At 41.7% G+C, this 15,232-nt stretch overlaps 1 protein-coding gene across 8 annotated transcripts in view; it reads left to right on the forward strand.

Moving 5' to 3' along the window:
* Atxn2 (ataxin 2) overlaps positions 1 to 15,232 on the forward strand; it is a 93,853-nt gene that overhangs the window by 73,125 nt on the left and 5,496 nt on the right. For 6 of the 8 annotated variants that reach the window (XM_038346533.1, XM_038346540.1, XM_038346537.1 and 3 more), the window contains 3 exons: positions 6,161 to 6,345; positions 7,528 to 7,660; positions 11,230 to 11,283. In XM_038346533.1, coding sequence (XP_038202461.1) covers positions 6,161 to 6,345; positions 7,528 to 7,660; positions 11,230 to 11,283 — 372 coding nt within the window. The remainder of the gene's footprint in view (positions 1 to 6,160; positions 6,346 to 7,527; positions 7,661 to 11,229; positions 11,284 to 15,232) is intronic. The other 2 variants (XM_038346536.1, XM_038346538.1) reach the window with 1 other exon arrangement.

Consider the following 15,232-nt stretch of genomic DNA (forward strand, 5'->3'; position numbering starts at 1 on the left):
CCATTCTCATAACCACTGAACCAGCTCTCCAGCCACCACTTTAAAATGTTTACTGAGGCGTGTGTGTGTGTGTGTGTGTGTGTGTACATACGTGTACACGCACATGCGACATGCGTTAATAAAGGTCAAACCTGGTTTGGCAGGGCATCTTCTTTTTTTTTTTTTTTCTGCTGTGCTAGATGTAATTCCAGATACCTGTGCTTTCCATCCAATTATGTGAACTTAAGTGTTCACTAAGCCCTGCATACTTGGTACAGCAAGTGCTTTTCCCTCTGAGCCATCTCATTACTCCCCTCTTAGTTTCTTAAGTGAGATTTTGAGTGCTAAAAGATATTAAATGTTTATCTAGTGTAACAATAAGTGCTTGTCTGCCTACATCCACATGTTTATTATTTTATATTTTATTTTGACCACTGACACTAACTGTTGACTAGCTTTGCTGTGTGTGCAAAGGACACACACACACACACAGAGGGATTTATTAGAGTGGCTTATAGACTACGGTCCAGGTAGTCCAACAAGGCTGTCTCCCAAGAAAAGGCTAGTTGTTTAATCCCCAAGACCAGATGGCTTTGCAGCCCCAGAGGACTCCTGGAGCAGCTGATCTTCAGTCTGTTGGAATCCAGAAGTAGATTCTTACACTAGGCAGAGAATGCCTCAACTAGAGGACAGATAAAATTTGCTATCAAGAGTGATGGCAAGCAGGCAGAAAGCAAAAACTTCCTTCATCCAGGTCCTTTATGTAGGCTGCCGCAGAGAGAGGGAGGGAGGGAAGGAGGAAGGGGGAGAGAGAGAGAGACTAAGACTGACTGACTGACTCTCTCTGAGACTGGGCTTTTGAACCCTCAAAGTCCACCAACAGTGAGATCTCTCCAATAAGGACTTACCTCCCAATTCTTCCCAAACTGAATACCAACTGGACCAAACATCTAAGTACATGAGCATATGGGACCATTCTCAATCAAACTTCCACACTAACTACAAGGGAGGAAACATCTTGCTAAATCAGAACTTGATTTCTTTGTTATGTAATCAAAGTGTATGACTACCATATTTTTGAGACAGTCTCTAATTTAATCTAGAACTCTTGATTTGGCTACACTGGCTAGCCAGCAAGCCCGAAAGATTCTCCTGGCTCCATTTCTAGGATTATAGACAGCCTTTTCCATGGTGCTGTAGATCTGATATCAGGTCCTAATGTTTGTACAACAGGTATTTTATAGACTGAGCCACTTTCCTACACACTTCCTTTTAATTTTTGAGATAGTCTCATGAAGTCACACTGGCTTTGAACAAACGTTGAAGTTTAAGATGACTTTGAACTTAACGTTCCTTTTGTCTCTACTTTCCAAGTCCTAGAATTATATTTGGTCAGCACTATGCCCAGTATAGATTTTCTCTGTAATGAAATTATACGAGGCATGGGGATTACTCGGATGTTTTTGCTTTAGGGGCTTTTGGTTTTGGGTTGTTTTTTTTGCCCATTCATAATAAGCTGCCCAACATGGGTGCTGAGGACTGGACTGAACTTGGGTCATTTCAAAAGAGCAGTAAAACTCTTTAACTTCTAAGCCATTTCTTCAGATCCCAAAATTTTGTAGGATGGGTGGGTGCATGCTCACAGTTGCTTGAAGAGGTCAAAAAAGGGTGTCAGATTCCATGGAGCTGGAGGATTTTTATTTTTATTTTTTCTTTTTTCCTCCAGAGACAGTGTTTCTCTATGTAGCCTTGGCTATCTTGGAACTCACTCTGTAAGCTACACTGGCCTTGAATGGAGAGATTTTAAAGTTGTGCACTACTTTTAATTCTGTTTTGATTTTTAGATAGTCTCATAGCAAGCACTCTTAACAATAGACTTTTCCATCTCTCCCACCCCCATTTATTTATTTTACTTTTTAAAAATTCATTTTCATGTATTTGTTTCCCTGTTCATATGTATGTACACCAAGGACTGAAGAGAGTGTTGGACCTTCTGGAACTGTGTTTTAGGTGACTGAGCTGCCATGTTGTTACTGTGTGGAAACAAACAGCATGCTGCTAAATCTGAGTCGTCTCCCCTGCTCCTGGTCATAGCTGTTATTACTGCTTCTGCCTTTTTTTTTTTTTTTTTTTCCCAAGACAGGGTTACTCTGGAGCTTTTGGAGTCTGTCCTGAAACGAGCTCTTGTAGACTAGGTTGGCCTTGAACTCACAGAGATCTGCCTGCCTCTGCCTCCCACCTGGCTGCTTTTGCCTTTTTGCCTTATGTTTATTTCTTTTTGTCTTTTGTTAGTCGCATTTTTAAAATTCTGCCGTTAGAGTTCCAGGAAGCATGGAACTATCACAGTCACCCTTCCTCAGCCTCTCAAATTGCTGTAGTCACAGACTCTAAGCCCTCCCACCCCCAGTCCGTGCTGTGTTGTGAATGAGTATGTTCTTTCAGTGAAAATGCGTCATGTCACCTCTCATTGTGATGAGCATTAGCTGTTTGTTTATGGCACACACCTTTAATTCCAACACTTGGGAAGCTGAGGCAGAAGGATCAGAAACTCAAGGTCATCTTGAGCTACGCGAGACTCTGTATCTACCCCCCTCATTTTTTTTTTTCCATACCATATGCATCTTATAGCTCCTTCCTTGTGTTTTGTAGCTGCCATTTGATGACTGTACTGTAGTCCCAGATCCAGCCATTCACTAGGGCTTGTGAGTTACTGATACTTCTATCATCCATCTTGAATTTCTAACTGAAGTTGATTAGATTTATGGATTATCCTGAAGTAGAGCTTACATGAACTGAAAAAGTACAGACACTCGACGGTGTCCTTTGTAAGCTGTCTCCAAAGATAAGAAAAATAATAGTGTGTTGTATGCTTTGGGCATCATCAACTTAAGGAATTTTATACTAACTTTTTTTGGGGGGGGGATGTATTTCAAGACAGGGTTTCTCTGGAGCTTTGGAGCCTGCCCTGGAACTCACTCAGTAGCCCAAACTGTTCTAGAACTCAGAGATCCTCCTGAGTGCTGGGATTAAAGGCATGTGCCACCACTGCCCGGCTCCAACTAATATTTTTTTTAAATATTTATTATGTATACAATACTGTCTGTGTATATGTCTGCAGGCCAGAAGAGGGCACCAGACTTCATTATAGATGGTTGTGAGCCACCATGTGTGGTTGCTGGGAATTGAAATCAGGTTAAGGCAATGCTCTTAACCACTGAGCCATCCCTCCAGCCCCTCCAACTAATATTTTTTTACTAGACTCTCAGTTAAATTAGAAATTAACCTAAAGGAGCATCCCAGCACTCCGGAGGATCCCAGCACTCGGGAGGCAGAGGCAGGCGGATCTCTGTGAGTTTGAGGACAGCCTAGACTACAGAGTGAGTTCCAGGACAGGTTCCAAACCTACAGAGAAACCCTGTCTTGAACCCTACCTCCCAAGAAAGAAAGGAAGGAAAGAAAGAAATTAACATAGAGGAGATTGTCTCCCTTTGTGGAGTTGAAAATCTAAGAACAAACTTGTTCTGCTCTCCCTGTCCATTCTTCTGAAGAGGCAGCCTCTGCCTCTCCCTTCCCCGTCCTCTTTCCTCTTTTTCTCTGCCCCCCATAATCCCTTACCTTTATACCCTTCCCAATACCCATTAAGTAAACTCCTTACCAAAAATAAATAAATAAATTGATAAATAGATAAATAAATGTAAACTTGTTCTGTGTAGAACTGAAGGATCTCATGCATTTCCTCAGTTTCTGCCTCCTAAATTATTGTGGAAATATCCGAGTTTGTATCTTCTAAGCCATAACTTAGAAAGTCCTGCAAATGCATCTGGCTCTGCCTGTGTGGTTACTGTATACACTGCTGTGCTGCTACTGAACAAACTGAGGTGCTGGACAAAGGTATTTCTAATGTCTTTCAAATATACAAAGTCAAGTGCTGGCTTGTAAAGTTCCACAGACCATACAGAAGATAATTTTTTCTTGCACGGCAGTGGAATCTTTCCATAAAACCACCTCAATTTCCCCTTGCCATGAATTGCATTTACCTTTTATGCATCCTATGAGACTGGTGGATTTGTATTTGAAAACATGTCAATCAGAATTACCATAAATTAGATCACAGACGTATGCGTATACCTCTGGGTTTTTTGTTTTTTTTTTTTTTTTTTTTTGAGGGAGGGGTTCGAGACAGGGTTTCTCTGTAGCTTTGGATCCTGTCCTGGAACTAGCTCTTGTAGACCAGGCTGGCCTCGAACTCACAGAGATCCGCCTGCCTCTGCCTCCCGAGTGCTAGGGTTAAAGCCGTGCGCCACCACCGCCTGGCTCATATACCTCTGTTATAAGACAAAGTCATCAAGTCTCTGGCCTCCCATTCTCTTTGTAGCTGTGTGGCATTGAATTACTGATCTTGTCTCCTGGACTCAGGTTCTGAACTTCATGCCTGCACCACCATGTCAGGCTTAAAGTAGACTTTCTTCACCCTCGGCACCATTGCCATTTGTGACTGGTATTCTTTTCTGCAGTGGGGAGAAATCCCTTGTGTTCTGGGGGTGCCTGTTGGTTATCACTAGACCCTAGTAGTAGCACTTCCCTTAGCTTGATTGTGATAACTAAAAATGTCTCCAGGTACTGCCACATGGTCTCTGTTGGACAAAGTTGCTCCTAATTAAGAGCCACTGACATATGAAATAATGTTAAGTGTGGTTCATGTAAAGTATAACCTAAGATACATATACATTCAATTTTGTAGAAACCACCACAGCCAAGTAAATAAAACATCTTTTGTGGGGGTCGGGTATGCATGACTAGCTCTGGTTTTTGCCTGCCTGCCTGCCTGCTTTCCTGTTTTTCTTTCTTTCTTTCTTTCTTTCTTTCTTTCTTTCTTTCTTTCTTTCTTTCTTTCTCTTTCTTTCCCTCCCTCCCTCCCTCCCTCCCTCCCTCCCTTCCTTCCTTCCTTTTGTCTTTCTTTAAATGTATTTATTTTGCAGGGGTTCTGTATCCCAAACCAGCCTCAGAAGTTGAGGGCCTTGAATTTATGCTCTTCTTGCCTCTCTACCTTTCTTGTACCACCGTATGGGTGTGTGCCACCTCTGCTGGTTTGTGTGGCACTGAGGATAGACTGTGCCTGCTAACAAGCATCCCATTAGCTAAGCAGTACTTAAGCACCTTTAACATGGGTACTGTCAGTATTATGTTGGGGAAAATTTTGTTATATTGCTTTGTTCTGTTTTCAAGTATACTTTCTAAATAGAGAAAATAAATATCAGTAGTCGTTAAATGTTCAGCCAGCCTTTTAAAATATTTAAAATAAGAACTACATAGACAGAGTTGCTTCAATTTTGTTGACTTGGAGATATGCCATGTTATATGTTCTTGGTGACATACCCCTCATAAGGCACACAGTTCCTCATGATGTCAGAAACAGATGTGACAGTGCAGCCAGTAGGCATTTGTGGGAAGAAAGGCACAAGTGGTGCAGTGGGGGTTTGTGAGCACTACAAGGAGATCCTCTTGCCTCTTCCTGGGTGTTGGATTGAAGGTGTTCCCATCTCTTATCTGACATTAATCTGGAAAGGGAACCACTGTAGGAATATGGAAGACACGTTGAGGGAAAGAGATATTATTAGAAATCTGCTACTAATATTTGGTGGTGTATGGTGTTGGGTGAAACAAGGAGGGCTGCTCTGGGGTGTAGCTCAATGGTGGGGCCCTTGTTTAGCATTCCCGAGGTCCTAAGCATTGTGGCTCTGACAGAATAAAACAGGATAGAAAATGAAGAAAGAAATGACTGGTAGGCTTAGGATTTGTATTGGCTAGTTTTGTCATTGTTTTTCTTCTGAAATGAACCTTCTGTGCCCCTCTTAAAACCACGATAAAATATGGAGTATCAGACACTCCCTGTGGTTCCTTCCCTCCCCGATCTTGATAGTTTGTCTTATGTTAGAGATGAAAGCCAGGTGAGAGGAAGATCACTTGACCAGCTAAACTCTGAAGGGGGGGTCACATTGCTGAGACTAAGACTAGGGTAATAGTCTAGAGTAGCGAGAGGATGGATGGGTGCTGTGTGAGATGGCTTTTAAGAGGCAGGATCAAAGTCAAATCACACAGAGCCTTGTAGACCACACAAGTGCATACTGAGTGCTGAGGAGGTTTCATTTCCTAGTAATGTGTTTCTTTTTCTTCCCTGCAGTACCAAATATGCCCCAACAGCGACAAGACCAGCATCATCAAAGCACCATGATGCATCCTGCCTCAGCAGCAGGCCCACCCATTGTAGCCACCCCGCCCGCTTACTCCACTCAGTACGTTGCCTACAGCCCTCAGCAGTTTCCCAGTCAGCCTCTAGTTCAGCATGTGCCGCATTATCAGTCTCAGGTAAGGCCCAAAGGGCCTCTCTCATTTTAACTTCTTAGAAAAACTTCTCATTTCAACTCTACATGTATTTATGTGGTTATAATATCAGATAGTTAAGGAGTTGGGGGCTTTTAAATATGTATCTCTGCAAGTTAGAATTATAATAACTTGGGTTGGAGAGATGGTTCAGCGGTTAAGAGCACTGATTGTTCTTCCAGAGGTCCTAGGTTCAATTCCCAGCAACCACGTGGTGGCTCACAACCACCTGTAATAAAATCTGGTGCCAACTTCTGGCCTGCAGGGACACATGCAGGCAGAACATTGTATATATAATAAAATAAATCTTTAAAAAAAAGGGAAAAAAGAATTATAATAACTTGCCAGGCAGTGGTGGCTCACGCCTTTAATCCCTGCACTCGGGAGGCAGAAGCAGGTGAATCTCTGTAAGTTTGAGGCCAGCCTGGTCTACAAGAGCTAGTTCCAGGACAGGCTCCAAAAGCTACAGAGAAACCCTGTCTCTTAAAAAAATAAACAAACAACAAAAAAGAATTATGATAACTTTTTCTATATTTATATTTTATTTTTTTATTTTATGTGTGATTGTTTTGCATGCCATGCACATATGTGAACCACATCATGCCTGGTGTACTGGATACTGGGTGGGGAGATGGCTTGTGCTGCTCTTGGAGAAGACAAAGGGTTCCGTGTCCAACAGCCATTTCTGGTTGGCTCACAATCACCTGTGAATATTTCAGAGCCCTGACACCCTCTTTTGGTCTCCATGGGCACCTGCACAAACAGATAAATAGGCACATACATAAAATAAATCATAAATTTTTAAAGAAGAATTTCAAAAGGAAGCATCCAGAGAAGACTTTAGAACTCTGAAGTGTTTCTGGAAACCATAAACATAGGCATTGGAACTGTGCTGGAGTTATGGCTCAGTTGTGAGGAGCGCTTTCTGCTCTTGAGAGGACCCAGGTTTGTTCCCACATGGCAGTTCACAGCCTCCTGGAACTCCAGGTCTAGGGGATCTGAAGCCTTATTCTGGCCTCTTCAAGCACCAAGACAGACAAGAATGTGTGCGCGCGCACACACACACACCAACACAAAATGAATCTTTAGAAAAAGAATATTAACTAAAAATCCACATGGTTCATTTTGGTATAATGTTCTTTTCTTCCTTTTTTTGTCTAAACACAGCATCCTCATGTGTACAGCCCTGTCATACAGGGTAATGCCAGAATGATGGCACCACCAGCACATGCACAGCCTGGTTTAGTATCTTCCTCGGCAACTCAGTTCGGGGCCCATGAGCAGACGCATGCCATGTATGGTAGGAAACATTTTATTGTCTTTTGTGTGTGTATGACTGTATTTGTTTTGAAGCTCTGTAAAGATTCTCTGTTTAGGAATACCCCGAGATAGATATGGTGCTGTGATTCTGTATCCTCCCTACTGGAGTGGAGGGTGGAGACAAGCCTGGGCAACATAGACCCTACCTCAGAAACAAGAAGGAAAAGTAACCTGACTGTGGCATTGAGAGTCTTAAAAACAAATGACTCATAGGTATCAGCAGTCTATTTCTACTTTGTACCTGCAATTTCTCTGTCTTGACATGTTTCTCCTTCATTAAAAAATGACATGAGCCAGGCTAGAGAGATGGCTTAGTGATTAAGAACATTGGCTGCTCTTCCAGAGGTCCTGTGTTCAATTCCCAGCACCCATGTGGTGGCTCAAAACCATCTGTAATGAGATTTAGTGCCCTCTTCTGGCCCAGCAGGCATACATGCAGGCAGAACACTATATATAATAAGTAAATAAATCTTTTTTTTTTTTAAATGACGTGAGCCAAGAGTATGGTGGCACACGCCTTTAATCCCAGCACCTAACACAAGGCAGAGGCAGGCAAATTCTCTGAATTTGAGGCCATCCTGGTCCACAGAGTGAGTTCCAGAACAGCCAGGGCTACATAGTGAGACTCTGTTCCAGAAAAGGGGCGGGGGAGGGGGTAATAATGTAATAGAGAATATCTTTGTAGAAGAGAGTTGCCTTCCTTTCTACTCTGGTCATTCCACGTACCCTACCAGCAGGAAAGGATGTGCTGTCATTCCTACTTCCACATCATCACATAGTCGTCAGACCACCTTACAATATGCTTGCATGCTTCTTACGATACACCTTGAATACTCTAGCTTTAGATGACACTATAACAAACTTAGCACATAATTAGTTTCATAGTGACATTTCAGTGTTTTTGAGTATTAGATGAGTATCGCTTATTTATACAGTTGAGAAGTGTACCTTACAGGAATATAATTATGAATGCGTGGAGCATACAGACATTGTGTTTCTAGTCTTTTTAGTTTTGATGCCTTAACAAAGCATATACAGGACTGTTAGGTTTATAGGTTCTATCTTTCTTGGTGGCTGTAACGTTATGGTGGCTGATTAAGACTAGGGTTGGGCAGCCTGAGTGCTGTCCCTGTATTTGTAATCCCAAGCATGCATTGGAGCTATTGCACTCCTGCCACCAGGGTTCATTAGTAGTTAAGATATATGCTATGGAAAACATTTGCCTTTATAAAAGTCTAAAGTCTGCTTGTTCAAAATAATTACAGGTTTTCAATTATTATTCTATCATGCACTAGGTGTTGTAGAATAACAGATAGGGTAATTGCTGTGCTTTCAAGAAAGAAGTCCATCTGTTTTCCTGGCATGGTGAACATGTAAATCTCAGTCCTGTGGACACCAGGAAAAAAGGGATTAGAAGTTCAGAGTCCCTGGGTGGCATAGAATACCCTGTCTTAAAAGCCCCCTGGTTATTTGATTTATAAAGTGACACGCTGGCCTGGTTTCTGTTTCATCATGATATATCCTTCCGTGTGTGTTCAGTGTGTGATCCCTGGGACTATATCAGCCCTTGTATGGAAAGGTTCTGGTGATCCTCCTGCTGGCATTCCTGCAGCTGGCATGCTTTCCTGCAATTTTCCAGCTTGTTAAAGGCTTGATTGACAAGCTGATTAGATTGTGGACAATTGTGGTTACCACAGATTCAGAAGAGGCCCTCCTTTTTTCTGGCATGCCCCCATTAGATTAAGAGGAAACTCTTGAGCTGAAGTTTCCATTTTGGGAACAGCCATTGTGGCAGCCAGTGTGGGGCTGCAGAAGCTGCCTGCTTGTAGGCGGGTGGGACTGCTCATCTGGATTTGCCTTTATCATGCAGCTCCTAAAAAGCACACTAGGTAATTAATTGTTTGGGTTTTTTTTCTCTCTTTTATTTTTTCTTCTTTTGGGCAATAAGAAGTCATTTTTTAATCTGTTCATACAAGTTTGTCAATACCTTGCCAGTAATTTCAGTTAGTTTGGCGCTTCCTCTGGTCAGTTATGCCAAAATACTGTTTGAAAACTGCTGTATGGGAATGCTAATTTCATGTTTATTTCTTTTGAAAAGTATGTATTTTATATAACTCAAGAAATCAAATACTTGAATTAGGTTGACTTCTGGCTAACTCAAGATTGTGATGTTGTGGTGCTTTGCCCCAGTTGTTGATGCTAATCTCACATCTTCTTTTCGTTGGTGGTTACTGGTGTAGTCAAGTCAAGGACCTGTATGATTAGGAGATTACATCATGTGTGACCTTGTACTCTGGTTTCTCGACACAGAGTTTCTCTGTGTAATTTTGAAGCCTATCCTGATACTCACTTTGTAGACCAGGCTGGTCTCAAACTCAAGAGATCCATCCACCTGTCTGCTTCCTGAATGCTGAGATTAAAGGCGTGTGCCACCCTCACCCAGCTAACGTTGTACTCTTTTTAAGAAAGGACTTGTGTTAACACCTCACCTTGCTGCCTCTGCCTCTTAAGAAGTGACTTTAATTTCTGACCTCCTCACATTCAGGCTCCTGCTCATCTGAGTTGGTATTTCAGCAATGGGTTCATTTTCAGAAACAGTGCAAAGGCAGCCAGAAACACTGAATGTGCTCTTCCTCTGTCCACCTCCACTTCACCAAATAGACCGTCTTTTATGTAGCCCTGGCTAGCCTGGAACTTGCTATGTAGACCAGGCTGCCTTCCAAGTGCTGAGATTAGAGGTGTGCACAGCTACACCAAGCTAAATACTTTTGACGTGTGGTTTAATGCAGATAAATTTTAAAGCTGGGCGGCGGTGGCGCACGCCTTTAATCCCAGCACTCGGGAGGCAGAGGCAGTTGGATCTCTGTGAGTTCGAGACCAGCCTGGTCTACAAGAGCTAGTTCCAGGACAGGCTCCAAAGCCACAGAGAAACCCTGTCTCGAAAAACCAAAAAAAAAAAAAAAAAAAAAAAAAAAAAAAAATTAAGTATATTAAACAAATAAAGTTTCTCATAATCTGTCTGCCTGACAACCAGTTGTTAATGTTGGAGTGCATTCTCTCAGGTGCTTTAATTATGCCCTTTTTATACAGGCACATTTTAATAATAAATGGTGTAATACTTGTGTTTATATTTTTATATCATGAACCTTGAGATTCACTACCAGGGGCCTGTGATGACATTTGTGTTGCTGTAGAAAATTGTGTATTATGAATTTGCTTAAATATTGCATTATCAAGGCTGTTTGATGGATGCCATGTTCGTCTTTTTTTTTTAATCAGTTAATGGTTCTATATCAGATAATAATCTTATTCTTTTTATTTAAGCAAGTCAGCGTGTGGACTTGCTCCCTCAGTACAGAAGGAAAGCCTTCCGGTTCAGTCCTGTTCGCTTGTAAATCTCTGCAGCAATGCTTATTTACAGTGCTGGTCACCCCCTGTCAAAATGAACCGTGCGTGAATACAAAAGATCACTGAATATGTCGGCCTTTCCAGAACATCAGGAATGCACACCTCAAGAGGCTAATTTACCTTTCTATTTCCCAAATTCAGCATGTCCCAAATTACCATACAACAAGGAGACAAGCCCTTCTTTCTACTTTGCCAGTGAGTTGGGTTTTTTATACTAATTTTAATTACACAGTAAACACTAAGGGATACATGTTAAATAGCTAACTTGTTGGAGAATATTTTCCTTCTGCTAGACAGAATCAAAGTATGCATGTCATGGCTGGGGATGTGATCCAGTGGTAGAATACTTGCCCTAGCATGCGCTAGACCCTGAATTCATTCCCTAGTATAAAAACCAAAAGAATTGTGGCTGTTTTTGTATAATTTAGAGTTTGACAGATGAACTGACCCATCATAATAAGGTTTACAAAGTAAGAATGTAACTGTGCGGGAAACACCTCATTCAGGGAAACTTTTTGAACAACTAATACTATCTTATACCAAGCCACAAGCCTAGTTTAAAGCTTTAAGCACTAATTTTGTAGTGTCCTGGCATGACCGAGAAGTGTCCTCACTGGGGTTCCCATAGCAAAGGGTGGATGAGGTACTTGGGAGAGACAGGTCTGTCTTGTCCCTCTTTGCATGCCTAGAGGCTTAGAGTGCTTGGAGCAGATATGGTAGGGGTGTCTAGAACTTCCTTCAGCATGAGAAGGCCTCTGGAAGCTCAGGCCTCAAAGCCAACAGTATGAGGTCTAGACCTCCTTATTTCATACATAAACTTGGTAAATGGATTTTCCTTATTTTGGGGGCAGTGTTTTAAAATAAAGCAGATCATGGACTTTGGTAGTAGAGGCCCTTGAGAAATGTATGCTGCTGGTGTCACTTCATATGAAACCTGAGTTCTAGAGAACGCTGAGATTTAACTTGTTATACTAAGGACTAAATTCTGAGTTATTTTGGAATGACTACTAATCAGGTACTGGGTTTTGGAAATATTTTGACCTTAAATTTTCATTAATTGTACAAGCCTTGGTATCCAAAATTAGCTGCCATGTTTTTGGTGCCTGGGATAAGTTAACAAATGGAGTCCTTTATGCTCTTGGGAAAGTAGTCTTGACTGTACCGTGAGGAGGGCTTTAAGGACACAGTTTGAGGTCTCACATGCAGTTACCCTCACCATCCTGCTATCTCTGTTGCAGCCGTTTTCCTGTAAATGGCTGAGAGAGCCTTAATGATCATCCCTTAGCACTAACAGCCTGAGCATAACTTCCTCCTGAAAGGAGTCAGCACTAAAACCAGCTGCTGTTAGTGGGGATTTTAGGCGCCACAGCGTTCTACACCTATTCCACTTCCATTTTGCCTTGGTTTAGTTAGTTGTCTCTTATCCCCTTTTCGGAACTAGTGTTGAAGTTGGAGGATCGCGCTCTACTTGTTCTCAGTGTTGTTTTCCAGTGCTGGTGATCACCAATGACTTGTGCATCCAAGGTCAAAATGACAGAATCTGTTCACAGGTTAAACATGTAGCCCTATGGACTGAACTTGCTTCTCTTAACATCTTAATTTAGGAGACTGGTTTTGGAATGTGATTAATGCTAAAAAATTTTGACTAATGGCATGTTTAGAATTTTAAATACTTACGTCAAGAAACACTTCGTCCTCATCTCACCCAGCTCTCATGAGGCTGCTCAAGCCTTGTAAGTAGTGAGCTAGCTGGTGATAGCCATTTCAGAACTTCTAAGAGGATTCAGTCTTTTTAACTTCCCAGGTAGTTAAATTAACTTGGTATAGCAGAAACCATTTAATCCTTCCCTTAGCTGAAACCCCTGTTCTTCACCCTCCTCGAATTCTGCTCTTGTTTACCGTATTCTGCTTCTTGCACCCATCTGTGCCCTTTTAACTATTTTTCCCGTATTTTTATAATTCCCCTCTCCTTACTTTGTATTGCTCTTAACTTTGCTGTTAGTGTGGAGTGCCTGTATGAGGTTCCTGTTTCCCCAGTTTCTCACTTTGTATAGAAGGGGAAAAAATTACTTTGGAAGGTGCTTGTTTTAGACTGAGTCAGAAAATAAGCAGATGAAAACATTTCTAGTTTTCCTTCTAAAGGTGTTGCTTGTTCCCAGCTCTGGCTTTTACTTCTAAGGATTTGTTACTTGGTGTTTAGGAGGAAGGGGAGCTCTGTTTCAGTTTGGAGGGTTTTTGTTGGGTTTTTTTGTTTGTTTGTTTTGGGAGTTTCTTTTTTTTTTCCTTTCAAGACAGGGTTTCTCTGTGGCTTTGGAGCCTGTCCTGGAACTAGCTCTTGTAGACCAGGCTGGCCTCAAACTCAGAGATCCGCCTGTCTCTGCCTCCCGAGTGCTGTGATTAAAGGCGTGCACCACCACTGCCCAGCCAGTTTGGAGTTTTTATAAACAAAGCCCATGTGGGTTCCTCACAGCATTGCAGCTATGCATGCAGATTGTCCAAATTAGAAAACTCACACTACAGAGATACTTTGTTAAAATGCATAATTGTGGGCCTGGAGATACAGCTTAGTGTTAAGAACTAAGGACCCTGGCTGGAGAGATGGCTCAGCCGGTAAAGGCTAGGCTCACAACAAAAAATATGAGTTCGGTTCCCAGTACCCACAGCTGTCTCTTCAGCCACTTAAAAAAAAAAAAAAAAAAAAAAAAAACAACTAAGGACCCAGGTTTGGTTCCCAGCACCCACATGGCCCCTCACAACAATCTGTAACTATAGTTCCAGGAGATCCAATGCTCTCTTCTGGTCTCTGTGGGCACTGCACACATGTGTTACACAGACTAACTTGCATACAGGCAAAATACATGCATACAATAAAAATAAATCTTTTTAAAAGATGTATATATAGGGCCAGAAAGATGGCTCCGTGGCTTAAAAAAAAAAAAAGTGCATGCAAGCCTGGCAACTGGAGTTCAAGCTCCATAATCCACATAAAGGTAGAGAACCTGCCACATTCCTTCACTCTCACCTCACACCAGTAGTAATAATTTTAAGAATAGTATAAGTGCATAGTTAAAGTTGGGCATGGTGTATGTTTAGCCTATTCAAGAAACTAAAGCAGGAGGTTTAGTTGAGCCTAAGAGTTTGGGACTATCCAGACAATGTAGCAAGACCTATCTTGTATATAAAAATAAAAACTGGATGTGGTAATAAAATCATAACCCTATCATATGAGAAGCTGAGCGAGAGGGTCTCCTAGAAGTTCAAGGTCTTCCGGAGCTACATAATGAGAGTTCCAGCTTCATTAGACCCTCTTTCTAATTAATTACTAACTTCTACGAATGTGGCTAAGGGTGTTAACTCCGTGTTAGACTGTGCACTTAGTATGCAGGATGCTCTGGCTTCAATCCTCAACATAACGTGAGTTGGTAATAAAGTTATTTCGTCCTGGCTGAGATGTACGGTTTGATGCAGTCAGGAGATGATGGGTTCCAGGCCATTGTGAGGTATGAAAGAAAAAGAAATAAAAATTAATTCTCTTTCCAAATGGCAGTATCAAGACTTTTACATTTTTCCACTTGACAGATTTAGTTTTGAGACTTGATGGACACCATCACTGTGAAGGTAGTGCAGCATTTTGCTCCTTCAGAGTTATTTGTTGTTTTCCTTTCTGTTCTAGAGCTGGAATTCAGGACCTTCTGGGCAAAGCTCTGCCTTGAGCTGTGTCTTCACACCTTTCCCTTTCCCTTTTTGTGTTCTGAATACTTAGGAACTAATGGCTAATTAAATTTCAGAATTCTTGAGCTTCTATACCAACTATCTTTATGAAACTCCCCATAAATAGATTTGAGGATTTCTTTCCCTTGGTTAGATTTAGCATTGCTACAAAGGAAACAATATACAGTGGATGGGGTTTTAATGTATATGGATCAGTCCTCATCATCCAGCTGCCTGGGCTACAAGAAGAAAAGTAGTTTTAAGTACCGTCCTGGTTATAGGTGGCTTTTAACAATCTAGTGAGTTAGAAAACGAAGACTTCCTGCTTTACAGAAAACCATCACGTTGAAAACACTTGAGATTAGGGTGCCATGGTTTTCTTGTTACCATGTCTGTTGGCTCTTACAGTCTGGGAAGCTTGACTGGGGTCTAA

The sequence above is a fragment of the Arvicola amphibius genome, chromosome 10 (genome assembly GCF_903992535.2).
Source record: "Arvicola amphibius chromosome 10, mArvAmp1.2, whole genome shotgun sequence".
Lineage (NCBI taxonomy): Eukaryota > Metazoa > Chordata > Mammalia > Rodentia > Cricetidae > Arvicola > Arvicola amphibius.